The sequence below is a fragment of the Pongo abelii genome, chromosome X (assembly GCF_028885655.2).
Source record: "Pongo abelii isolate AG06213 chromosome X, NHGRI_mPonAbe1-v2.0_pri, whole genome shotgun sequence".
In the NCBI taxonomy this organism is placed as follows: Eukaryota; Metazoa; Chordata; class Mammalia; order Primates; family Hominidae; genus Pongo; species Pongo abelii.
In genome coordinates, this window is record NC_072008.2 from 161,755,690 (window position 1) to 161,783,342 (window position 27,653).

The 27,653-nt window shown below is 38.9% G+C and overlaps 1 protein-coding gene across 1 annotated transcript; it reads left to right on the top strand.

Annotated features, from left to right (window-relative positions):
* The first annotated feature begins 2,481 nt into the window (after positions 1-2,481).
* Positions 2,482-27,468, top strand: VBP1 (VHL binding protein 1). The gene is given in 6 exon segments (NM_001135547.1): positions 2,482-2,597; positions 6,208-6,332; positions 12,861-12,927; positions 14,014-14,112; positions 21,864-22,002; positions 26,425-27,468. Coding segments are annotated over 6 exon segments (594 nt in total). The 5' UTR covers positions 2,482-2,504; the 3' UTR covers positions 26,496-27,468.
* The last annotated feature ends 185 nt before the right edge of the window (positions 27,469-27,653 follow it).

Sequence of the window (27,653 nt, forward strand, 5' to 3'; positions counted from 1 at the left end):
AGATGCTACAAACTACGGCTTGATCTATGTTTGTCACTCTAGACTTGAAAACAATGGAGAAAATGTTACTAATGCAGATTCAGCTTAAAAGTGAGTTGTGTCTGTAGCCATTATTGTGAATAGCACCAAAAAATGAGGCAATATTTTTCTGGTATTTGAAAACCATTATCCAATTCAGCAAATAAATCACTCACATTGTTGATGAATGATCCAAGTACCAATATAAAAATAATTGTTGAATTACTTTTTTCTTATTACTTAACATAAATGAAAATATCAAGCAACATTCATGTCAGAACTACACTAGTTCATCAATTGCAACTGTAGGTTGTCTAGGGAGATATGTATTTGGCAAAAATCAAAAGCATCCTGTCAGAATTGGTTATACAGAATTAACGATAAAGAGTATTGTATATTTTATTATCACTTATGAAATTGTGTGCTATACACCTTTTACGTCAATACAATTTGTAATAAATATGTACCCCTTTCTAAAGAGAATTAGTTGAATGTTTATCAGCACAACACTACGTGAAATGATTTTTTAAGTTGTTCTGTTTCCTGTTGTATGCGTATTTTCTTTACATTTTGTTTTGTTTTGTTTCAAAAGTGTCCATGGTGAAAAACTACAACCTTTTAAAGTCTGTTTTAAAAAATGCTTTTATTAAAGCAATCTAAAGATAAGCTATAAAAGGTGTGGGCTACTGAAGAGTTACTAAAGACCAATCATATTTAGTCAGGTAATAGCTAGATTTGGATCTGGCAAGAGGAAGGTTTTTTTTTTTTTTTTTTTTTTTGCTAAGAGATAAGAAAATGACCACCTATAGAGTTGATAAGCTTAGTGTACTCTTGGAAAAGCTGCTGCAGCCATGGCAGGAAGGAAATAGAGGAGTCAGAAAGAATTGGTATACAACTTTCTAATTAAGAGAAGACTAGAAAGGAAATATATTCAGCAGTATAAATAAGGGAATCTTCTGTTTGTACCTGTAAGGGAGTAAAACATGAGCGATAAGCTGATAAGGCTTTTGGCTCCAAAAGAAAAACCTGGCCCGAAGTGTCAAATAATATATCTCTTAGAGGGGTTTATTCCAAATTAAAATTAGTGATAATTTGGAGAAATATTTCCTAAAGTTTGAAGTATGTCCTTGATTGGTTCTAACAATTATTAATATAGATAGGGATCAGTGAAGTTGAACAAAATTTGCGTGTGTGTCTGATATCTCAATGTTTTTCTGTAGAAACGTTACCTACTTTTCAAAAAAAAAATTTTTTTTTGGAAGGCATTGAGGTGGGGGAGAGTGGTGAAGAATAGAGTTCCCATATACTTTTCTCTCCAGGAACAGAGACATTATCTTACAAAGCTGCTGACCAGAAAAGGTCAGAGTCATGGTTAGCTAACATGTCTTCATCCTCCCAAGCCAAATCGCATAGAAGCCACTGGAGAACTAGTTTGGAATTCCGGCTTCACTACTATGTAGTTGTAGGATTTTGGAGGAGCTGTACAGGTTCACTGAGCTTTAGTTTCCTCACTCACAATATGACGATACCAATTTCTTCCTCATATTATATATAAAGACATATCTATGTCTATATGCTTGATCGTACATTGTCTGTGGAGATAAACCGGTAACAGTGATTGCCTCTGAGAAGAGAGACTTACTTTCCATTGCATAATTCTTAGGCTCATGGTAGAATTTGTGCAAGTGGATGAAGCACTGCCTCACTGGGAAACACTCCAGTGAAATAAAGGACACAAAAGAGCCCGAAGAATAATTACTTGGTTCTGTATGACACATGTGCTTTTAAAGGGTTATAGTGTAGGATGACATTGGGTAAGTCCATGGGCCTAGAAGCCTAGGTGGAGTTCTTAGGATTTTGTATGTAGACTATGAAGTTTTGGAAACGTTTGAGCTGGAGAGAAGACATTCTGATCAAAGGTGGCTTTCAGGAAAGGCTGGTGCGACAGGCAGGGTATTTATTAGAATGAGGCCAGTGACCACTCTGAAACAGACACAAAATTCCCTTCAAGGGGCAGGAAGCTCCCTGGGATGGTGAAACCAGAAAGGCACAGAGGCTGAACCCTCGTGATGGCGCTAGGTCCCAGGTTCGCAAGCATCCGAGAGGGGGATTGGGTCGCTCCAGAGGCCATTGTGAAGGCTGCTGCCAGTTCTAGGGTCGGGGTGGGGTCAGGCTAGGTCCCTATTCCTAGGGCTTTAGCACCGCTCACTCACAAGACCCCTTTTCCCAGGAGGACGTAGGGGTTTTTCCTGTCGCTCCAGCTTCTCTTCCGCGGCCCTTCCACGCTTGTCACTTACCTGAGCGCAGCCAATCAGCACCTACAGGTTGGGCTACTTTCGGCCAAAGGAGAACGGGGGCTTGTGGCGGACCCTCCCTGCGTACCAATGAATGTGCATGGAGAGGCGGGCCTGCAAGTGCGAACAAGCCAATCACGGAATCCCGGCGGCCGGCGGCCCGGGAGGCAGTCGCGCGCTCGCATCCCCAAGATGGCGGCCGTTAAGGACAGTTGTGGCAAAGGAGAAATGGCCACAGGGAATGGGCGGCGGCTCCACCTGGGGATTCCTGAGGCCGTGTTTGTGGTAAGAGGCACGCTGTTCCCTGGCATCTTGGCTTGAGGCCTTGGACTGCCCCTTTCTTCCCGGCTCCCACCCAGGCCTCGACTGTTGGAAGGAGCTGAGCTAAGTGTTCAGGGAGGGGGCGCTCGGTCTGTTCTCACCCCTCGCACCTGGACAGATTGAGCTCTGCTGGGGTCCCGCCCGGAAGAAACGTAGCTCGAGAAGGCCGTAGAAGAGAACAGGGTGCGGGGCCGGGGCGAGGGGCGAGGGGCGAGGGGCGAGGGGCGAGGGGCGAGGGGCGGCGGGTGGCAGGGCAGGGCGGCCTGAGGGACCTCTGGGCTGCCGCCGGTTTTCGTCCCCCTGCTGGTTGGAAAAGGGGAGGTGGTGAGGAGCTCTCGACTCAGCATGGATGCTGGAGAGACAGTACAATGAATAGGCAGAACAGCCAGTGCTAAGATGTGAAAACGGGGAATATCATTGTCTGTCTCGGGAATGTTGCCTCGGGAGAAATGGAAGAAGAGACCGATGGGAAAGTAGGATGATAGGTTGGGAGTGTAAAGTCCTTCTGTGTCTTGCTAAGGAATTGAGGTTTTTCCAGTAGGCAACGGGCTGTCATCAGAAGGCCTTTCGTTTTAACTACATCATTCTAATAACTTAGTGGAGAATGAATTGTTGAGAGAGGAGGCTGAACCCTCGTGATGGCACTAGGTCCCAGGTTCGCTAGTGTCCTAGAGGGGATCGGGTCGCTCCACAGGCCGTTCTGGAGGGCGCTGCCTGTTCTGGGTGGCTTTTTAAAAATTTTATTTTATTTATTTAATTTAGAAATAGTAGTTGAAAACTGTTTGACTTATGAGAGAACACATCTGACTGGCCCTCCAGTCCAGGTCATCTGTCTGTCCCCACTTAGCTACTATAAAATCTTCATGGAAGTTTCTCAATCTTTTGGTTTGTACCTTACCTTACCTCTGCCTTTTTTACTAACCACGTCTTATATCCTTCTAAAGACTCATTTATTTATACCACACTTGATATTGTATATTTGCATTTGCTGATTGAATTTCGTAATTGGTTATTATTTTGTGTTTTTATGAGCTGTGTCATTTATTTCTCTACATTGATCTATTATCTAATCATAACAAGGAATAAAATTTGTTGAGTGCCAGGCACTTTCTTAATGATTTTACAAAACTCGAGGTGGTAGCTACTGTTATGCCCGTTTTTTAGATGATAAAACTGAGGTACGGGGCCCTTGAGTAACTTGCCCCAGGCCACACAGGATGTAAGTGAGGTATCCAGGATTTGAACTTGGGCAATCCGTGGAGGTCCAGACCGGCAGCTTACCCCTCATGCTCTGCTACTGGGAGGAGGTGAGGTAGTTCTCATGAATCGCCCCACTTCTCCTGGTCATAGCATAGTGCCTGACACATACTATGAGCTCAAACTAAGTGTCTAATTGAATTTCCATAGTGCCTTAAATGTTACATTCATAGTGCTCAGCTAGAGATGGCGTCAGAAATCTAACTCGGGAGGAGACACTTTATCTGAGGACTTTATAATGTCTTGAAATGCTTTTTCCCTACAATGTCGTGGTTATTTTTTTCTAGACGTTAAAATTTCTACCAACATAATGTAATAAGCAACCCAAATTTTATATAACTGTTTCTGTTTCCAAACAATTAATAAATGAAGTGACATGGTATTGTAGAAAGATTATTGGCTTCTAAATAGACCAGGGTTTGAATCCTGGCTCTGCTTCCCAGTTGCTGCTTAACCTTAAGCATATTATTTTACCACTTTGAGCCTGAGTTTGTTTAACTGAAATAGGGATGACAATACTTAGAGAGTTGTTATAGGAAACAGAGAACATGCTTGCAATATTGCATTGTAGTAGGTGTCGAATAGGTATTAATGTTCATGATGATAGGAAGCAATATACCATAGTGGTTAGAAGTCAGACCCAGTCCATTCCCCAACCCCACTGAGGCAGTAATTTGTTTTCTTTCTCTGCTTGAATTGTGGTTTACCCTTGTCCATTTCATGACCTCTTCATCTTTCCACATCTAGTTCAGATATCATCTCCCTGTAGTTTTCTCTGACCTCTACCCCAAAACAAAATCCCTGGCACTTTGTGTCCTTATGGCACATTATGCTATAGATAGGTGTCACGTACTCTTACAAGCGTTTCACATAAGCTAACTCATTTAATCCCTGGTGACGAAAAGGTACTTGTACAGATGATGAGGAAATTGAGGCAAAGAGAGGTTAAATAACTTCCCTAAGGTCAACTCATCTAATGAGTGGCGAAGCCGGGATTCAAACCAGGCATCTCCTGTCTCTTAACCACAGCCTATGCTGGTGTAGTTAATTCTTGCTAAACTCCAGCACCTAATAACATGTATCATGTGCCAGAAACTTACACTTCTTTCTCTTCCCTGCAGTGACCCTTCTAGGAAGATGGCATCTCTCTTTAACATACAGAACTCAGCCATTATCTCTCAGCCTCACCTTTTCAATTTCCTTTACTGTCTAGTTTGATGGCTTCATAGTTCACTCCCTTGCTGTGTTTCTCTTCCTTTTTCTTCCTTGTTTCAGCTAAGATATTCTCTGGTAGCTAGTAAATACGGATAAGAATAATGATGTGAAGATCTTAGAAGCTATAAGATAATTGAAGTTACTTATAATAAAGAACTAGAGTTCTGTAAATTACTAGACGGCTCTTGTAGCATCTCTTTTAAGTTTCATATATTTTCGTCTTGTTTCTGATCCTTATCTAATTAACTAGCTTTTCTTCAAGGATCAGCATGTGGTATAAAAAATATTTTAACATCAGTTTTACTGCTTTTCTTTTGATCAGTTATTACTGTTACAAAAGATTATTCTGTTTGCTTTTTAGGTTTACTTTGTTTCAGTTATTTGATACTGAAGGAAGCATTTGTGGATTGCCTTGGGAACCCAGTAACCATATTTAGTATGATTTCTGTGGTAAAACTTGTTGAATTAAAAATAAGTAATAAAATTGATAATCTTGACATACAACCTGTAAAATCATTTTGTGAATAGGATGCATGAATAGGCAATGTATTTGATTGTTAGTATTTTCATATTTACTACTAGGGATACATGGGAAATGCATAAAGTGGTGGGCAAGGTCATTCTTCCTTTCCTATTTTTGAATAAAAAATGAAGAGGAAAGTGAAAGAATAAATTAGCTATATAATATATATGTACTGTCTGAAATCGTCTCTAACTTTTTATAACTACAGGTTGAGCATCCTAAATCTGAAAATCTGAAATCCAGAATACTCTAAAATCCAAAACTTTTTCAACACCAATATAATGCTCAAAGGAAATGCTCATTGGAGCATTTTGGACTTTGGATTTTTGGATTGGGGATGTTCAACTGGTATAATGTAAATATTCCAAAATCCAAAAAAAAAAAAAAAAAATCTAACATCCAAAACAATTCTGGTCCCAAGCATTTTAGATAAGGGTGCTTAACCTGTACTTTTAGTTAAAAACAAACCTTTGGAGAAAAACAAAGCTTTTTTTCTTTTATGTTTTAAAAACAAAGCAGTCAAAAAATCTGAGTGGCATGAATTCTAAAATTTGTAAAGTATTATTTTTGATATTAAAGGAAGATGTAGATTCCTTCATGAAACAGCCTGGGAATGAGACTGCAGATACAGTATTAAAGAAGCTGGATGAACAGTACCAGAAGTATAAGTTTATGGAACTCAACCTTGCTCAAAAGAAAAGAAGGTAAGTGTAAAAATTTCTAAGTTTTGAAAATCTTATATGGCTTGAACTTTTAAAAAATTGAGATATAATTTACATATAATAAAATATTCAGATTTCAAGTTTTCAGTCCTCCAAGGTGGCTGAACCATATGAAATTCCCACCAGCAATGTACAAGAGTTCCAGTTGTTCCATATCCTTGCCAACACTTGGTATTGCTAGTCTAAATGTGGTTTTGAAAACATAATAGAATGGTTGTTAAAGACTGTATTCCAAAGCTTTCAAAATCATAACGTCTTATATGTCTAGTTCATCCTTCTAATTTTGCCAGTGAGATTAGAGACCCACAGAGTCTGGGCATAAGACTTAATTAGTTATGAAATCCCAAGATTTCGTAACTAATAGGCATAGGAAAAACGGTATCCTTACTCTCAACTCTTTATTTCCCTACATTATTTTATATAGCTTATAAAGTCAATTCACTGTAATAAATATTTATAGATCTCTGTTTTGTGTATGTGCCAGCATTCTTCTGTAAGATAAGTATTTATGGAATGCCAGCTAGATACCACATACTGTTTTGGGTGAAATAACATCCAGTATCTGCTTTCAGCAAGGACACAGGACTGGGCATGGTGGCTCAAACCTGTAATTCCAGCACTTTGGGAGGCTGAGGTGGGAGGATCACTTCAGTCCAGGAGTTCAAGACTAGCCTGGGCAACATAGGGAGACCCCGTCTCTACAAATAATTAAAAAATAATTAGGCCGGGCCCGGTGGCTCGCATCTGTAATCCCAGCACTTTGGGAGGCTGAGGTGGGCGGATTGCCTGAGCTCAGGAGTTTGAAACCACCCCGGGCAACATGGTGAAACCCCGTCTCTACTAAAATACAAATAAATTAGCCAGACGTGGCGACACGCGCTTGTAATCCCAGCTACTCGGGAGGCTGAGTCGGGAGAATTGCTTGAGCCCGGGAGGTGGAGGTTGTAGTGAGCCGAGATTGTGCCACTGCACTCCAGCCTGGGCGACAGAGTGAGACTCCATCTCAAAAATAATAATAGTAATAATTAGCTGAGTATGGTGGCATGGACCTGTGGTTACAGCTACTCTAGAGGCTGAGGTGGGAGGATCGCCTGAACCCAGGACGTTGAGGCTGCAGTGAGATGTGATCATGCCCCTGCACTCCAGCCTCGGCAAAAGTGCGAGACCCAGTCTAAAAAGCAAACAAACCACACAAAAAACCAGGGACACAATTTGGGGGAAATTATAGGTATATAAATAAAATTAGCACACAAAGTAGAACAGTAGAGGTACAGGGGGATGGTAACTCATTACTTTGTACCAAAGCACCTCATTAACCTGGAGGGGCCAAGGAGGTTCAGAGGAAGCTTCTAAGAGGAACAGATAGCTGTGTAGAATTTCAAAGATTAGTTGTGAGTTTGGAGGCAGACTAAAGTGAGGAAGGGGTAGTCTGGGCATAAGGCACCATTTATGCAAAGGTACAGAAGTTTGTAGATATATTTTCTCATTTGATTTTGGTGACAGTTGTACAGAGTTGAATTATGTACTGAGTATTAGATGAGATGAAAAGTCATTGACATGGAAAGATGGAGAGTGTTAATGGACAGAAGCAAGATAGAAAACATTAAGAACAGTGTGCTCTCATTTTGGAAAAAAATGTATATATGCACAGGAATATCTGGAGAAATCCACACTAAAGGCATATTAACAGTGGTAATCTCTGGGTAGTTAGAATATGGCATTTTTCTTGTTTTTGCTTATCTGTTTTCTTAATTTTTTACAATGTACATGTACTGCTTTTGTGATAGTAAAAGTTTATTTGAAAAAGAAAAATAAAGCCATTGGATTTGAGATCACCTACAGGGAGGTTACAGATAGAGAAGAAAATGTGCCTTGGGGCGGGGTGCAGTGGTTCATGCCTGTAATCCCAGCACTTTGGGAGGCCGAGGTGGGCGGATCGCTTGAGCCCAGGAGTTCAAGACCAGTGTGGGCAACGTGGCAAAACCCTATATCTACAAAAATCAGCTAGGTATGGTGGTTCATGCCTGTAGTTCCAGCTACTAGGGAAGCTGAGGTGAGAGTATTGCTTAAGCCAGAGAGGTTGAGGCTGCGGTCAGCTGTGAGTGTGCTACTGCACTCCAGCCTGGGCAACAGAGTGATGATACCCTGTCTCAAGAAAGAAAAAAAAAAAAGGAAGAGAAAATGGGCCTCAGGACCAAGTCCTGGGAGAGGGGAAATTTGTGTATCAAACTTACATTGCTCTTCTAACTAGTAAATTAATGATAGACAAAAACAAAAAAAAAGAAAAAAGTTATATTGCTAACTCTACAACTGTGGTATATAGCAGGATACTCACTCTAGCTTAACATATGGTCCAGGCCTAAATGTGGGGAGAAGGGGTAAAAATTCGAAGCACTTAGGAAACATCAGTGAACGTTGGTGTTCTGGATGAGAACAGTGTTTGTGTAGTGTTTTAAAAGAGAATGGTAGAGTTGGAGATAGTGAGTTAGGAAAATTTTCTTAAGTTTTACCTATTTTAATAGTGGGTTGGTCATTTTTTTGAGACAGGCTTTCTCTCTGTTGCCCAGGCCAGAGTGCGGTGGTGTGATCACAGCTCACTGCAGCCTTGACCTCCTGAGTTCAAGCAGTTCTTCTACCTCAGCCTCCCAAGTAGTTGGAGGGCTACTTTTCTCTTTTTATTTTTCTGGAATTTCTCTCACCCCTATGATGTCAGCTATGCAACAGAACTATTTTTGTGTCATGATCTAGTTGTTTTGCAGCAGATGGCTCTATGTAGTTTAGATGCTAGCCTTTTTCTTTATATATGTTGTAAATCTTGCAGCCTGTCATTTAACTTTACCTTCAAGCTGTGTAAAAGTTCCTTAGTATTTCATGTGTTAATCTCTTTTTCGACACTTGAATCTGAGATCTTTTATCTTTCTTTAATTGGAAATTTTGTGATTATCACTTTTTCTTTTTTTATCATCTGTTAATTTTTTTTCCTCTTTCTTTCTGGGATTCCTGTTTACAGATGTTGACACTTCTAATTCTGCCTTCCATTTCTTTATATTATTTCCCTTTTTTCTGTCTTTGTCATTTATCTTTTGGCAATTAGATGGATAGCCATGAGTTCTTTGTTTCAGCTGTTACGATTTTTATACCTGGTAGTTCTGGTTGGTTCTTCTTCATATTACCAATATCCTTTCTTTTCTCTTTGTGGTATCTTTAAGTATTTAATGTATAGTTTTATCTTTTGGTATTTGTTAATTTTGTTTCATATGGTAGAGGTTGTTGAATTTATTGTCTTTATTTATTATAATGATCAAATTATAATGTCTTTTCCCTGTCAGCTTAGATTCCCTCAGGGATATCAGCTACTTTGGCCAGTAATGTATGTGGAGGTGGGGGTAATTTAAGTCACTCCTGGTGGATAGGGGTGGGAGGAATGCTGCTGGTATCCCAGTCTAAGGGCATAGCCATCAGACACATACTTCTCCCCAACCAGGTAATTCCACCTCTGGGGGATTCTTTCCATTTCTGCTGTCTTCATTATCATCACAGGAGGGAAAGGGCGGGAGAGGTGGGCTGCTGGAGACTAGTACTTGTAATTCTCAGATTCCCAACTTGGCCCTCCCCCTGCCAGTAGCCGATTCTTTCATTTTTCTGCCCTGTAGCAGTGATGAGGTAGGTAATGTGACTCCCTGGGGGCAGTTCAGAGGGAGAAAAGGAACACAGCTAGAACATTTTCTTTTAGTTTTATCCCTCTTTTGAAGGCTTGATTCACTTTCCTTCTAAGCTGCTGTCTCCCCTTTCACAACTTTAGCCCCTCCTAGGACCTGGAGGTTTCCATTGTTGTTACAATAACAATGACCTGGAGCTGGCAGAAGTGCCCTTTGACAGAAGAGTAGATAAAGAAGTTGTGTTTGTTATATTTGTAATGGAATAGTACACAGCAGTGAAAATGAATGAACAAATCTTAGGATCTTGATTGAGTTTAAAACACAAACCCCAGCCGGGCGCGGTGGCTCAGGCCTGTAATCCCAGCACTTTGGGAGGCAGAGGCGGGCAGATCACCTGAGGTCGGGAGTTCGAGACCAGCCTGATCAACATGGAGAAACCCCATCTCTACTAAAAATACAAAATCAGCCAGGCGTGGTGGCACGTGCTTGTAATCCCAGCTACTCGGGAAGCTGAGGCAGGAGAATCACTTGAACCCAGAAGGCGGAGGTTGTGGTGAGCCGAGATCACGCCATTGCACTCCAGCCTGGGCAACAAGAGCGAAACTCCATCTCAAAAAAATAAAATAATAATAATAAAAAAACAAACCCCAGAAAAATGCATACAGCATGAGACCATTTGAATTAAGGTCAAAAACCACCAATGTTAAAGAATATTTTGTTTAGGGATACACACAAATAGGGTGAAACTAACTGAAAAAGAAAAAACAGGACTGTAAACACACAGTTTAGGCAAACTACTTTCTCTTTTGTTTTTATTTATTTTTTTGTTTTTGAGATGGAGTCTCGTTCTGGCACCCAAGCTGGAGTGCAGTGGCGCTACCTCGGCTCACTGCAACCTCCACCTCCTGGATTCAAGGGATCCTCCCGCCTCAGCTTCCCAAGTACCTGGGATTACAAGCATGCACCACCATGCCCAGCTAATTTTTTTGTATTTTTTTTAGTGGAGACTGAGTTTCACCATGCTGGCCAGGCTGGTCTCGAACTCCTGGCTTCAGGTGATGCACCTGCTTCGGCCTCCCAAAGTGCTGGGATTACAGGCGTGATTCACTGTGCCCAGCCAAGCTACTTTCTCTTCAGGTGAAGCAGGATAGGGAGGAGTGTATTGCTTGAGCATGTGCAATGTCATTGGTGGTCTGGTTCCTAAGTTAGCTAGGGCTGCATCTGATTGATTCATTAATATGCTTTATAGCATATTACATATAATATTTATATATACAGAATGCATCTTAAAAGTCATTTACATGACTAAAAAATCTTGATCTGAACGTACTCCTTATGTTGTATGTGTATCACATATTTTACAAATGTATAACATCTTTCTGGTGTTTACCTATATGAACATATCATACAAAAATAAGCAAACTTGAGCAATCTATGGCATCCAGATTGAATTGTAGTGAAAAAATGAATGCTAGGTGTTTCTAGATTATTCACCGGACTATATTATCAAATGATGACACTATTTTTTTTTCTTAAGCAGCAGGCTCATTTAACACATTTCTTGCCAGGTCAGTAGCACAGGGTGTAGTAAATTTGCCCTGCCAACCTCCTGCACACATGGAGTGACTTCTTTTATGTGATGCAATAAGTTCATTTTCATTGTTGTATTTAAATTTTGTTTACATTTTGGTCTCTAATAATATTTAGTAAATTTACCTCTTAAGAACCAGAGCTTTGTTTTTATATCCTTAGTCTGTTTTGCTAGAAATTACATTTGACAGAGACCCTAGAACTGTTTTGCATGTATCTCCATGCAAAACACATGCATCTAATTACCATAAAGAGCTAAACCCCAGTGACAAAAAAGGTGTCATTGTTTTCTCTCTTTAATTGATTGAATGTTTTTAGCATACTATGTTTTTCTCTTATGTTCTTGTCAGTGAGGTTGATTGCATTTGGGAGTCACTTACTAGCATTTTGCTAGTAGCTATCATATAACTTATCCATTAAGTCGGATCAGTTGTATCATGTCCATCATTGTTTTTTTAAATTTCTTGTGTTTAAATCAGTGATCCATTTATAATTTTAAGAACGATTGTTACCTCATTTGAAAAGAAGAGCATTTATCAACATAAAAGTTAAGGAAGAAATACCCAAAGCTTAAAAGAATCACTAAATTATACTGTATCATAATGTGGTGTGTTTGGCATTCAGATGATTCTGTACATTTTTCACAGTGTGACAAGTGCACATACTGAGAAGGTGTCACTGTGCTTTGCCTGGCATTTAGCTGACTGTGATGTACATGTGTGTATACCGAATACACACACCAGGAGTAGCTATGTGTATCACTGGATAGGGGATTGGTGTCTTCTATTTTAGAATGTAACTTTTGAATCCATGTTATTTTTAAAATTAATCTATTTAAAATTTCATTCTAATCAAATGCAGAACCTATGAATCACCTCTGTGGAATATAGTCTGCTCTAGAAATGTTAAATAACAATGGGTATTTGACATAATAGAACAGAGCTTTGTCTTCATGGAATAGGCATTCCATAAACATTCGCTAGTATATCTTAAATATTTTTATTAAGTATTTATACTTTAAATATTTTATGAATATTTTACTAAATATATTTTCTTTAGGTAAATATTTCATTAAATATTTTATTTTTATAAATATTTATATCTTAAATATTTTATCTCATATCTAAAAATATCTTAAGTATTTTATATCTATAAATAGTCCTCAAGAACACATTAGTAGAAAATGCAAAGTTGGTAAGACCATGTCCTGTTGTTTATTTTTGCCTGCAAAATACTAAGTTAGTCTTTTTCTTGTTCACAGGCTAAAAGGTCAGATTCCTGAAATTAAACAGACTTTGGAAATTCTAAAATACATGCAGAAGAAAAAAGTAAGTGCATTTTTGTTTGTAAATATGAGCAAACTAGGATATGTCAGTAGAAACTCGTCTTCTTTGACTCTTTGGTCACTGATATTTGATCTGTGCTGTGCAATCCAGTCTGCCTTCTTAAGCACATACACTAATGTTATGATGTGCTTCTGTAGCAAATGTGGCTTTGTGGCCTTCCCCCAAAAGTCAAGTTTAATCTAGGGCCCACACTTGGATTACTTTGCTTATCTTTAGTGCTTGTGAAACTTAAATGCAATTTGAAATTGTTTTAGGTGTACAAAGAAAATGTCTTATTCTGTGCTAGCAGCATCTAGGGTTTTTTCTTTGTTGTTGTCTTTCTCCCTACGAATAAGGAGTTAGTCCAAGATTTATAGAGCTGGAAAGAATCTTAGAGATCATCTGTTTCAGGTTCTCATTTCATAGTTGAGGAAATGGTTATGGAGAGGTTATACTTGACCATTGTCTATGTAGTTAGTTACTGGCAGAACTAAATTTGAGAGTCTTCTAAGTCTTAATCCAGTGTTCATTAAATAAAAGCAGGTTGTAAAGATTAAATCTCATAAGCATATTGTATTTAAAAGATTGTGTGTATGCTTATGATTTTGCTTGACTGGTAGAATATTTCTAGTACATTTTAATATGTGGTGAACTTTGTAAGACTTCAGCAACTGATTGATTGGGCATGAAGCACCAATGAAATAATAGGAGAATGGCTAATTCTTATAATAATGCTTTCTCTGTATGTCAGGCATTCGGAGGTGTGTGTGTGTGTGTGTGTGTATGTGTATACTCAGTGCTTACTACTGACTTCATAGGTGTAGGGACTGTTATAATCCTCATTTTACAGATGAAGAACTTGAGATACAGAAGTTAAGTGAGATGCCAGATCTGTACAGCTAGTGAGTAGCTGAGCCAGAGTCCATACCCAGCCACCTGGGTCTAGCATTCATTTCTTTTTACCACTACACTTAGCCTGCATGATGGTACTGTTTTAAATGTCCTAGGTTCAACTGTGCAATCTCTCCTTTATAACCTTGGTATCAAACTGGCCTGTTTATGGTACTGTCATTTTTTTTTGTTTTGAAGGAGTCCACAAACTCAATGGAGACCAGATTCTTGCTGGCAGATAACCTGTATTGCAAAGCTTCAGTTCCTCCTACCGATAAAGTGTGTCTGTGGTTGGGGGTGAGTAAATTTTAGAGCCACAGCTGATATATTTGTAAACCAGTGTGTTTTCTGTAGCAAACACACTGGTTTCTGTAGCAAACACACTGGTTTTGCTAGTATTTGCTAGTATTTTAGTAGTATTGCTTGAGATGTGTAAAGTGTTCATCTCCTTTTGATTGTGGAAGGGACAAAGGGACAGAGTTCAAGTGGTTCATATTAGAAACTGACTAGAATCAGAAGTGTGATGAAGATTGCAGTAAAAACATACTGAAGTCTCTCCCAATCAAGATAAAACTGATCAAACAAACCCTGCTTCTCTTCCAGTTAATGCTTTATCTCTCTTAAATATAATGGAGGAAGAGTAATAGAAGTAAAATAGAAGGTACTGCTGAACTTTAGATAAATGCTTCTTCCCAGAAGAGTTTAATAATTCTAGAAAGATCCCTCTAAATTTAAGGGGAAAAAGAGCATTGCAAAAAGTTTGAGGTTAGAGTTTAGTTTTTAAAACCATGTATTTCAGTTTTAGATGATTTCATTGAGCTTGTCTGTGATTTACCTATCTTGCTCTTCTCAGTCCTCTGACTATCCAGCTACCTGTCCATGGATCTTGTTACCTCAGGCGAATTCTCATACAAAGTAGCAAGCCGAGTGTACTTCTACCAGCTGTCCTACTGGGAGGATTTCCCCTAGCTGCTGTCCTGTAGGATCACTCTGGAGAGGCACTCTAGATTAGCCCAAGGAGGTTTGCTCAAAGTTTGTACAACATTTGTATTTCACTCTACAATCATAATTCCTACACTTAGTTCTGTATTTAAAAGGAAGGATTCAGTATTTATCACTAAGGCTTTTTAAAAAATAACTTTGAAGCATAGCAACTACACCTGAGTGTCTAAGGATTGACTGATTTTCTGTATTCAGTTTTTTTTGTAGAAATTGCATGACCTTTTGATTCACAAATTCAAGTGTTACTTTATTTCAGGAAAGATAATTTCTGTTGTGTACTTGAATGTGACTTTTGCCCCATTTCTTTTATTATCTTTTGGGAATAATAAATATGCATATGTTCGATCTCCTTTATCTGTTTTCAGTACCTATCATGTTCTCTGTTTTCAGTTATTTGATGTGTTTCATTCTGTGTGATTTCCTCTGGCTGCTTCCCCATGACTTTGTGTTTTCCCTTGTAGTTATTCTGTTTTGTTGCTTTTACTCTGTCTTTCATAACTGTTCTTCTGTTTCTCTTTCTCTTCGTTTTCTTTGCCGAGCTCTTCTTCCTCTTTTCATGTTTTTCTTCTTTCATTCCTCTTGAATGTTTAAATCCTCATTTCACCACTCATAGACTGGCACTTCCCACAGTCTTCTCCATCTCAGTAAATGGCAGAATCTTTTGCCTGGTTGCTCAGAACAAAAATCTTTGAGTCTTCTTTGACTCTTCTTTATTTTATATCTCTCAACCAGTCCTTCAGCAAACCCCACTGATTCCTTCTTCTGAATAGATCGAGAAGCCAACTGTCTCTCACTTCCTTACTGCTATTACCATGGTCCAGGCCACCTTTGTCTCTTGCCAGGACTGTGGGAATAATGTCTGTATTAGTTTTTAGGGATGCCATAATAAAATTACCACAAACTGGGTGGCTTTAACAACTGAAATGGACTGTCTCACAGTTCTGGAGGCCAGAAGTCTGTGATGAGCCCCAGAATCAGGGTCGATTCCTTCTGAGAGCTGTGAGGGAAAATCTGTTCTAGCCTTCTCTCTTAGCTTTGGTGTTCACGGACAGTCTTTGGCATGTTGATGTGTAGAAGCATCACTGTGATCTCCGCCTTCATCTTCACATGTGTGCATGCATGTGTCCAAATTTCTCTTTTTGAAAGACCCTATCTCCAAATAAAGTCACATTCTGAGCTACTGGGGGTTAGGAGTCCAACTTATTTTTTGTTGGGGAGACAGAATTCAATCCATAATACCTTACTTCCACGTAAGGTCACATTCACTAGTATAAGGGGTTAAAACTTAAATGTATCTTTTTGGGGGACACTCTTTAACCCATAATAATACCCTAATTCACTGTCTTGCTTCTGCCCTTGCTGGAATTCCTAAAGCCTTTCCAGCACAGTGGTCAGATTAATCCTTTGAAATCTCCATCAGGTCATTCCATTATTCTGCCCAAAATCTTTGAATGGTTTCTTATCACATTCCGAGGAAAAGTCCAAGTTCTTTGAGTGGCTGACAAGTTCCTATACATCCTGGTACTCTCTGTTACTTCTCTCTCTCTCTTTTTTTTTTTTTTTTTGAGACAGAGTCTCACTCTGTTGCCCAGGCTGGAGTACAGTGTTGTGATCTCAGCTCACTGCAACCTCTGTCTCCTGGGCTCAAGCGATTCTTGTGCCTCAGCTTCCTGAGTAGCTGGGATCACAGGCATGTGCCACCATGCCCAGCTAAATTTTTTGGTAGAGACGGGGTTTTGCCATTTTGGCCAGGTTGATCTCGAACTCCTGGCCTCAGGTGATCTGCCCACCTTGGCCTCCCAAAGTGCTGGGATTACAGGTATGAGCCACCGTGTCCAGTCTCTCTGTTCTTCTCTTACTTCCTTGCTTGGCCACACTTGGACTTCTTGCCAGACTTAGAGCATGCTGGGAATGGCCCTGCCTCAGAACCTTTATTCTAGCTCTTTCTTCTGCTTAAGCTGCCAGAGTAATGCTTTTAAAACATGTCAGATCATTCCACTTTTCTGCTCAAGACCCCAGTGGTTTCCCCGTCACCAAGGGTGGAATACAGAGGTGTCCTTTCCACAAGATAGCCCTACTCCCTCTCAGCACTCATTTGTGCTGATTCTTTTGCTCACTCTGCTGTAGCCATGGTGGCCCCCTAACTGTTCCTGGAACCTGCCAGTGTGGCCCCACATTTCTACTTCTGTGTTCTTCACACTCAATCCTTTGAGTTCTCAGTTCCAATTGTTAGCTCCCCCAGGGACCTGCTATGACTTGTCTGTCAGCATTTCTTGGTTTCACTTGTACTGTTTATCTTGTATTGTTTTCCTTCAAAGTACTTAGCACTCCCTGATATGTTATTGATTGGTGTATTTACCAGTTCCCTGACACATAATAAGTGCTCAGTAAAAATTTTTCTTGGGTGAATGACATTTTTTTGGTTTTTCATCAGAGTTCATACATGCTAATGGTTCAAAGAGCAGATAGAAAGCAGCAGGCTACTGCTCCATCCCCAGATGCACCCACTTTTAATCATGTCTGTACATCTGTATGTACCTAAATATTGGGAATTTTGTTAATTGTTTTTACAAAAATGGGATATATATTGTATATTGTTCAGCACAGATGTCTTGGGTATTTGTGAGTAGACACAGAGTTTGCCTCCTTGGTTTTATTGGCTTACTATTCTGTGGTAGGGCTATGTGATAATATTCCCAAGTCAAGGGGTGTTTAGCTTGTTTTAAAATTTCTTGTACAGTGACCGGTGCTGTAGTAAATATTTTTGCACATATAGACTTGTATACAAAGGCATATTTTTATATGCTGCTTTGAAATGGAATTGTGTCCAAGAGTATGCACATTTAGCATGCTGATGGATACTATCAAATTGCTCTCCAGAAAAGACTACCAATTTTCATTTTCTCCAACGGTATATAAAAATACCCTTTTATTAACAGTCTCACCCACATTTTTAGATTTTTGCTAGTTTTATAGGTGAAAATAGTATCATCTTATAGGTTTTTGTATGACAAAATGCTCATTTGTATTTCCTCTTCTGTTTGCCTTCCTGATTATGTTGTTGCTCCATTTTTCTGTTGGATTCTTTTTTTTTTTTTTGATAGACATTTAGGTCTTCTTTACATATTATGTATTTCGGATGAAGAGTCTTCTCTTAATATTGCAGATACTTTTTCTCATCTGTCACTTGTCTTTTGTGGTACCTCTTAGAAGTTTTAAATTTTAATGTAATCGACTTTATCAGATATTTATAATTGTATCTTAACAATATACTCCTTTCACCAAATCTGCAAACATTTTCTTTTTCCTAATATTTATATACTTAAATTTTTTAGAAAACTTTTTTGTTAAGGATAACATGGAAAGATAAGCAACTCCTCAGGATAATGGGTGAGTGACTTCCAAAAAGAGGGCCTCCCAATGGCCAGTAAACATATGAAAAGTTGTCCCACTTCATTAATAAACAGGGAAATGCAAATTAAAAGCACAATATGATCTCACTGTGTACCCACCGGAATGGTAGGGTGATACTAAGTGATGGTAGGACATGGAATAGTGAGAACACTGATTTACTGTTGGTGAAGGTGTAAATGGACATAGCCACTGGGGAAACTGGCAGTATCTGTTAAAGCAGAACATATGCATTGCCTACGCCATAGCAGTTCCATGCCTGTCTCTATCTCTTTCTGCCTCTTGCTGTATATAAGAAATGTATAAATATTAACTAAAAGAAAGGTATAAGAATGTTCATATAACTCTGTAGTAACCAAAACCTGGAAACAACCCAAATGTTCATCACAGTCGAATGGATGAGTAAATCATGATGTGTTCAGACTGTGGAATACTATACAGTACAGAACATGCCAGCACTGCAAGGGTGATTTTCACAAACAAGGTTGAGTGAAAGAAACTGCATGGCAAATTACCACAAACTCAGAGGCTTAAAACAATATCCATTATCTCCTAGCTGTATAGGTCAGAAATCCAGATGGGCTTGGCTGGGTCCTCTGTTCAGGGTCCCACAAAGCCAGAATTAAATTGTCAACACGGCTGTACTCCTTACTAGAAGCTCTGGGGGAGAATTAGATTTCAGCCTTATTCATGTTGTTGGCAAAATCCGGTTCTCTGTGGTTGAGGTCCCTGTTTCCTTGCTGCCTGTCGTCCAGGAGTCAGTCTCAGCTTCTAGAGGCCACCTGCAATCCTTGGCTCATGGTCCTTTCTGTTTTCAAAGCAGTGATATGACTAGTCTTTCTTACACTTTAGATCTTTCAAACTTCTCATTCTGCTGCCAGCCAGAAAAAGTTCTCTGCTCTTAAAGGCTCGTATAACTAGATTAGGCCTACCTAGGCAGTCTGTATATTAAGGTCAGCTCTGACAAATGATGTAAATATCTCATCAGAGTCACAGATTCCAGAGATTAGAATGAGACAGCTGTTATGGGAGCCATAATTCTTGCCTACTATAGAAGTCAGTCACAGAAGAGCACATATACTGTGTCATTCTGTTTACGTAAAGTTGTAATACAGGCAAAACTATGCTCTAAGTCAGGTTAATGGTTACCTTTGGGATGGGGGTGCTGGTGGTAACTGAAAGTGTTCACAAGGAAGCTTTGGGGTGTTGGTGATAACCTGTCCTTGATCTGGATGCTGGTTCCATGAGTGTGTTAAGTTTGTGAAAATACATCAAGCTATATATTTATGATATGGATACTTTTCTATATGTATATAATATTAAATATAAACAGAAAAATCAGAAAACTGCATAAAGCAAAGTGTAAGTGAACGAATCTGTTGTCAGGGTTCAACCAGAGAAATAGAACCAGTAGGATATAGCTAACCTGCATAAACTTGTGTACAAAGGTGCAGGTTAGTATCTGTGTACCTCATGATTTCATACTGTTATCTCCAATTCAAATTCAGGACAACAGAGTTTTCACTTTAGTTGTTCCTCTGTTTTTTTTTTTGTTTGAGATGGAGTCTTGCTCTGTCACCCAGGCTGGAGCACAGTGACATGATCTTGGGTCACTGCAACTTCCGCCTCCTGGGTTGAAGCGATTCTCCTCCCTCAGCCTCCTGAGTAGCTGGGATTACAGGCATGCGCCACCACGCCCAGCTAATTTTTGTATTTTTAGTAGAGACGGGGTTTCGCCATGTTGGCCAGGCTGGCCTTGAATTCCTGACCTCAAGTGATCCACTCATCTCAGCCTGCCAAGTGCTGGGATTACAGGTGTGAGCCACCACGCCTGGCCCCCCTGTTTCTTCTATATCAAGAATCCTGGTTTTCAGAAATACCAAGGGTGATAGAATTAAGCTAGACAACATTACTATTCACACGCAAAGCATTCTTAGAATAACACCACCCAACACTGTTACCACTGACATTTTTGCATATGTTTTTCCTGTCCTTACCCATTCTTTATAAGATTGTTCCCACATTGTTGGAGCACAGAGCCATTATATACTGTTTGCTCTCTCTCTTTCTCTCTCTCTCGTCTTTCATTTATCCTTGTTCTTCATGTAAATATTGAATGCACATCATAGTCTTTATGTTGATGTCCCCCCAGTCATTTTGATTGTATATTACTCATTCGTCTGATAAGTAGATTGATTGCCTTAAGATTTATGGGAATGATATTCCCTGAGTTATCTCATGTTGCTGACAACTTGTCTGTGGCCTTTGTACTTGAAATTCAGTTTTGCTGGATATAATATCTTAAACTCACATTTTATTTCCTTGAGCATCTTATACAGTGCCCCATTTTCTTTTGTTGTAAAGCATCACTGTCAAAAAGTGTGATGGCAAACTGATTTCTTTCTTTTATGAGTGATGTGTTCTTTTTGCCTGGATGCTCAAAGGACTTTTAGGTCAATTTCCCCCAGGTATACAACGTACCCTTTCGTTTCATTTTGCGTGTCATTTCACCCAGTGTGTGTGCGTGTGTGTGTGTGTGTGTGTGTGTGTGTGTGTGTGTAGTATGTGCATGCGTCACATTTCAGAAACATTTTGTTGAAATGAAGGATTTAGAAATTTTTGTGGTCCCCTGCTTTGGTTTTTTTTCTTTGTGGATTCTTGTTATACTTATGTTCAGTCTTTGCTTATGTTGAATATTTTTGTCCTATCTGAATTTTAATACAGTTTTCTAATTATGGATTGGATTATTCAGTCAATAATTATTTATTTGGCATTTACTTTGTGCCAAATACTTTCATGTTGTCTTGTTTAATCCTTACAACAATCCTTTGAGTAATTTTAAAATTGCATTTGTGAGATGAGGAAAGTGGTTTAGGAAATGCCAGTGGTAAGTCAGGTGATAGGGGGAGTTCAAAGCTGTAAAATGTATGACTTCCCAATTCCAGGGTACATGCATCCCTGAATATTGACAGTAACAGTATATCTTCAGAATGACAGACACATTACCTTGTCTTAATCCCTAACATCTGTCAGAAGTAGTAGGAAGGGACAAGTAAAAGCTAGCTGTCTTTTTTACCTGGTCAAATATAGATGATAATAAATGTCTTTGAAAAATTTTAAATTAGTATCATATCTCAAGCTCAGAATTTATTTAAATTGATACAAACAACACTATTTAGTTTCACGATGGAGGTAGTAGAAAGATAGGATTTTGTATCTAAACATACTGGTTTCTTATCCTGATTCTCCCATTTACCCACTAGCTATGCCAGCCAAGGAAACCTGAGCGTTCATTTCTTTAACTGTGAAGAAGATAACTTTGGCCTCAGCAGGGTTGAAGATTAGATGATACAATGTATGTAAATATATTCTTTAACCAAAGGGTCAGCAAACTTTCTGTAAAAGGTCAAATAGTAAATATTTTTGGTTTTGTAGATCACATGGTCTCTGTCTCAACCACTCAGTTTTGTGGTATGAAAGCCTGAGTAGAGAATAGCTGGGCTCCAGTGAAACCTAACTTAAAACAAAAGGCAGCAAGCTGGATTTGACCTGAGGGCTGTAGTTTGCCCACACTTACTCTAACCTATAAAGCTCTGTGTAAATATTGAGTAATTGTCATGACTTTCTCTCTTCAGGCTAATGTAATGCTTGAATATGATATTGATGAAGCTCAGGCATTGTTGGAAAAGAATTTATCGACTGCCACAAAGAATCTTGATTCCCTTGAGGAAGACCTTGACTTTCTTCGAGATCAATTTACTACCACAGAAGTCAGTATCCTTTCTTAAAACAAAAAGCAAGGGAAAAAAGGAGAAAGATTTTTTTAAAAAAACATTCTTTCATGGGCAGAGGGAGAGCATTAGGAAAAATAGCTGATGCATGCTGGGCTTAATACCTAGGTGATGGGTTGATAGGTGCAGCAAACCGCCACAGCACACATTTACCTTTGTAACAAACCTGCACATCCTGCACATGTACCCTAGAACTAAAAAAAAATTAGAATGCAAAAAACCTCCCACATTCTTTCTTACATTGCTTTAGTGGGAAGAATTTCCTTATTAGGCTAACATAAAGGTTATAGATTTTATAAGATAATAAATAAGATATTTGGAACTAGTACTTAAATAAGTTTGTAGATAGATTAGTGATTTTGAAGTGTGATGCGGAAACAGCAGATTCACATAGGTGAATAAGTATTTTTCTTCCAAATATTTTCCGAAGACAACTTTATAACTGGTTAAATAGTTTAATTTCACAAGCATTTGTTAAGGGTCTCCTATGTTCCTGCAACTGTGCTAAGCCATATGGGGCATGAAAATCAATTTTAGAAAAGAGTGGCAGTGCCTTTCTCTGTTAGAACTGTACATGTAAAACAGCTGAATGATAATTCATAGCAAACTATAAGTAAGTTAACATATGCAACACCAAGGCAATTTAAACTTTGGGAAAGATAGATGTAGGCTGGAGTTAGGTCAAAGAAGGCTTTGTTTTTTTTTTGTTTTTTTTAGGTTTACAGTTTAATGATTTTTTTTTTCTTTTATTATTATTATTATTATTATTATTATTATTATTATTATACTTTAGGTTTTATGGTACATGTGCCCAATGTGCAGGTAAGTTACATATGTATACATGTGCCATGCTGGTGCGCTGCACCCACCAACTCATCATCTAGCATTAGGTATATCTCCCAATGCTATCCCTCCCCCCTCCCCCCAACCCACAACAGTCCCCGAAGTGTGATGTTCCCCTTCCTGTGTCCATGTGTTCTCATTGTTCAATTCCCACCTATGAGTGAGAATATGCGGTGTTTGGTTTTTTGTTCTTGCGATAGTTTACTGAGAATGATGATTTCCAATTTCATCCATGTCCCTACAAAGGATATGAACTCATCATTTTTTATGGCTGCATAGTATTCCATGGTGTATATGTGCCACATTTTCTTAATCCAGTCTATCATTGTTGGACATTTGGGTTGGTTCCAAGTCTTTGCTATTGTGAATAATGCGGCAATAAACATACGTGTGCATGTGTCTTTATAGCAGCATGATTTATAGTCCTTTGGGTATATACCCAGTAATGGGATGGCTGGGTCAAATGGTATTTCTGGTTCTAGATCCCTGAGGAATCGCCACACTGTCTTCCACAAGGGTTGAACTAGTTTACAGTCCCACCAACAGTGTAAAAGTGTTCCTATTTCTCCACATCCTCTCCAGCACCTGTTGTTTCCTGACTTTTTAATGATTGCCATTCTAACTGGTGTGAGATGGTATCTCATTGTGGTTTTGATTTGCATTTCTCTGATGGCCAGTGATGATGAGCATTTTTTCATGTGTTTTTTGGCTGCATAAATGTCTTCTTTTGAGAAGTGTCTGTTCATGTCCTTTGCCCACTTTTTGATGGGGTTGTTTGTTTTTTTCTTGTAAATTTGTTGGAGTTCATTGTAGATTCTGGATATTAGCCCTTTGTCAGATGAGTAGGTTGCGAAAATTTTCTCCCATTTTGTAGGTTGCCTGTTCACTCTGATGGTAGTTTCCTTTGCTGTGCAGAAGCTCTTTAGTTTAATTAGATCCCATTTGTCAATTTTGGCTTTTGTTGCCATTGCTTTTGGTGTTTTAGACATGAAGTCCTTGCCCATGCCTATGTCCTGAATGGTATTGCCTAGGTTTTCTTCTAGGGTTTTTAAGGTTTTAGGTCTAACATTTAAGTCTTTAATCCATCTTGAATTGATTTTTGTATAAGGTGTAAGGAAGGGATCCAGTTTCAGCTTTCTACATACGGCTAGCCAGTTTTCCCAGCACCATTTATTAAATAGGGAATCCTTTCCCCATTTCTTGTTTTTCTCAGGTTTGTCAAAGATCAGATGGTTGTAGATATGTGGCATTATTTCTGATGGCTCTGTTCTGTTCCATTGATCTATATCTCTGTTTTGGTACCAGTACCATGCTGTTTTGGTTACTGTAGCCTTGTAGTATAGTTTGAAGTCAGGTAGCGTGATGCCTCCAGCTTTGTTCTTTTGGCTTAGGATTGACTTGGCGATGCGGGCTCTTTTTTGGTTCCATATGAACTTTAAAGTAGTTTTTTCCAATTCTGTGAAGAAAGTCATTGGTAGCTTGATGGGGATGGCATTGAGTCTGTAAATTACCTTGGGAAGGATGGCCATTTTCATGATATTGATTCTTCCTACCCATGAGCATGGAATGTTCTTCCATTTGTTTGTATCCTCTTTTATTTCCTTGAGCAGTGGTTTGTAGTTCTCCTTGAAGAGGTCTTTCACATCCCTTGTAAGTTGGATTCCTAGGTATTTTATTCTCTTTGAAGCAATTGTGAATGGGAGTTCACTCATGATTTGGCTCTCTGTTTGTCTGTTATTGATGTATAAGAATGCTTGTGATTTTTGCACATTGATTTTGTATCCTGAGACTTTGCTGAAGTTGCTTATCAGCTTAAGGAGATTTTGGGCTGAGACAGTGGGGTTTTCTAGATATACTATCATGTCATCTTTGTTGAGAAGATAAAAGTTAGGCTGCTTTTTTAAAGGCAGCGTAGGATTTAAAGATCAGCAGAGAGAAGAGGTGGGAGTGGGGTATTCTGGTCAAGGGGGAAGGCAAGCTCTTTGCCTTTCTTCTCTGGCCTGTCTTTTCCTCCTACTTCCTGTCACAGTCACTCAAGACAAAATCACGGGAGTCACCTTTCACACTTCTCTCTTCCTCACTACCAATAATAAATCAATCACCAGATTCACATCAAATTTCCCTCATAAATCTCTGCCCATTACTGTTCTCGTTCTGGGACTCCAAAACCTGCACTCAGTATCTTTTTAGGTTCCTCTCATTCCATCCGTCCTTCCCACTATCTCTAGTATGAATTTACTAGGTCACTCATTTTTATTCCTCTGGTTACAATATTTCAAAGGTTCCTTGTTACTTATAAGATATACATATAGGCACTCTTGTGAAGTGCCCCCAGCTTGTCTCACCTCATGCCACTGACCTCTTCTTGTCTTTCTCCAGTGCATTCCAGGTTCCAGATAACCCCAATCAGTTATTGTACACACTCCCCAATTGTGCCACACCCTTTGCATTTCTACACTTTGTTCCTCCTAACTGGAATGACTTTCCCATATTTACAGGATATGCTCTTTTTTTACCCTTTTACCCTAAATATCTCAGTTCAGACATCAGAGCATTCCTGAACATTTTCTGATCCTCAGAGTGTTTCTTGTGTGCTTGCTTAACACATACTGCTTAGTTTTACCTTGCCATACCGTGAGCTCTTCAAATGTAGGAGCTGCACTTTCTCTTCTTTTCCAGTGTGCAGCATGTGGCAGTTGTTTATGGTTGGCTGAGGGAAGGCAGGCCTGTTGGGGCCTAGTGCAGTGATCATCATCATCTGACGGGTAGTGTGGAAACTTCATCCAGCTGCGAGATGACGAAGGCCTAGGATGGGTGGTGCTTGTGGAAAGGAAAAGATATTAAACGTGTGAGAAAAAAACAGGATCCAGTGACTTAGATGGGTACAGGAGCCAAAAGTGAGGAAATCCTCTAAGATGAGTCCTACAAGCTTAATTAAATGCCATTTGTTATTGCTAGTACTGCAAAAGGTAGGAAAGGAAGGTGTGCAGACAAGTGAGGGAGCTAGGGTGGACAGTCTCTGTTACATTGACTATTCTACTGGAGTCTAAGCTCCACGAGGAAAAGGACTTCACCTGTCTTATTCAGGGCTTTGTACAGTGCCTAGTCAGAAACACAGTAGATGCTTAATAAACTCGTTAAGCCAAAGGGAGGGTAAGAGATAAAATTATTGATAATTGTAATAATATAAATATTACCTGGCAGGATATGGGTTGAGTGATCTTTCAGATTTCTTGGATGAGGGACTCTCTTTAAAACTATCGAGAATGTCTAGTACATATTTGTTAAATATATCATAGTTGACTAGTTGACAGTTGACTAATACCATAGTAAACAATGGGTTAACAATTGATTTGAGTCCTTAGTTTTGATAGAGTTTAATTATAGTATTTTCCTAGCAATTGACATTATAGCAGGATGTCTTACAATACTATTTGTTACCAGTATTTGTATATGTTTCATTTCTGTGTCTTTGATTCATTGTGTGAGTGGAGTGAATACTTAGTCATTGCATGCATTATCTTTAGAATTGCATTTGCATTTTCTTTGACAATTCTTGCAGATATGGCCAGGGTTTATAATTGGGATGTAAAAAGAAGAAACAAGGATGACTCTACCAAGAACAAAGCATAATGCTGGCAATTAAAAATGTGGTTCAGTTTTCCAAACATGTTATCTTAAATACCCTTTTATCCTTACAGGTTGACATAACTTTGAATGTTTTAACAGCAAGAATTTTAAGAAAAGACAAACACCATTTTATTTATTTATGAAAACAAAATTAGTTTCAAATATTTTTGACATTGTGATTTTTTTTTTCACATTTCTCAGCAAAGCTAATGGTATTTTAATCATTATTTTCGCCTGTCATAAGAAAACTCTTAGCTGAAATGGCCGAAAACTGTGAGACATGCTATGGAAACTGAATGCCGGACGCTAGCACAGTTTACTTTTTCCCTTTCTAATTGGCTGATGTTACTCTCACTTGATGTGGTTAAACCATTTTAGAGGTAGAGAAGACAGATGGTTTGAATATTTGTAAACTTGTTTTTCTTTGGTATATTTAGGACTTAGTGGTCCTCTGTTGCTATTGTCTTCTACAAGTGGGGTTTCATGACTTACTGCTTAACAAATAACTAACTACTATGATATTCTGGACATTTTAGGAAATGGTAATTTGCCTTGCTACACATTAAGAGGGCTATTAAGACAACATTTTTTCTAACCTCAGATAAGTGCAGTGTCTTTGCAATGCCAACATAAGGGAGATCTTGGCCAACGTGAAATAAAATTACTCATTCAAAACTCTGCCTAAGGTGATTTTGTAGTTCTTAACAGTTCTCCAGAGCATTTTGAACAGGAGTATTAAGATAAATGTAAATCTGCAATGACTGAAAAGAGTTGTGAGCTTTTTTATTCATGATAAAACCTTATAGGAATAGTAAAAAAAATCCCTGTGGAAAGCTACTAGTACATTGACCAGTGCTGGGTGATACAGATTCCGATAAAAACATAAATGTATTAGTTCATCTCCGTGTAGTAAAAAGTATACTTATACAATGTTTTGTACTTGTATTTCATGAAATTAAAACAGTGATGCTAAAACTATGGCAGAGTACTTTTTTCATGTTACTCTTTGTCTTACTATGTTTGGGCTGCTATAACAGAATACCACAGAGCAGGGGGCTTATAAGCAGCAGAAATTTATCTCTCCCAGTTCTAGAGGCTGGGAAGTCCAAGATCAAGGTGCTGGCAGATTTGGTGTCTGGTAAGGGCTGTGTCCTGGTTCGT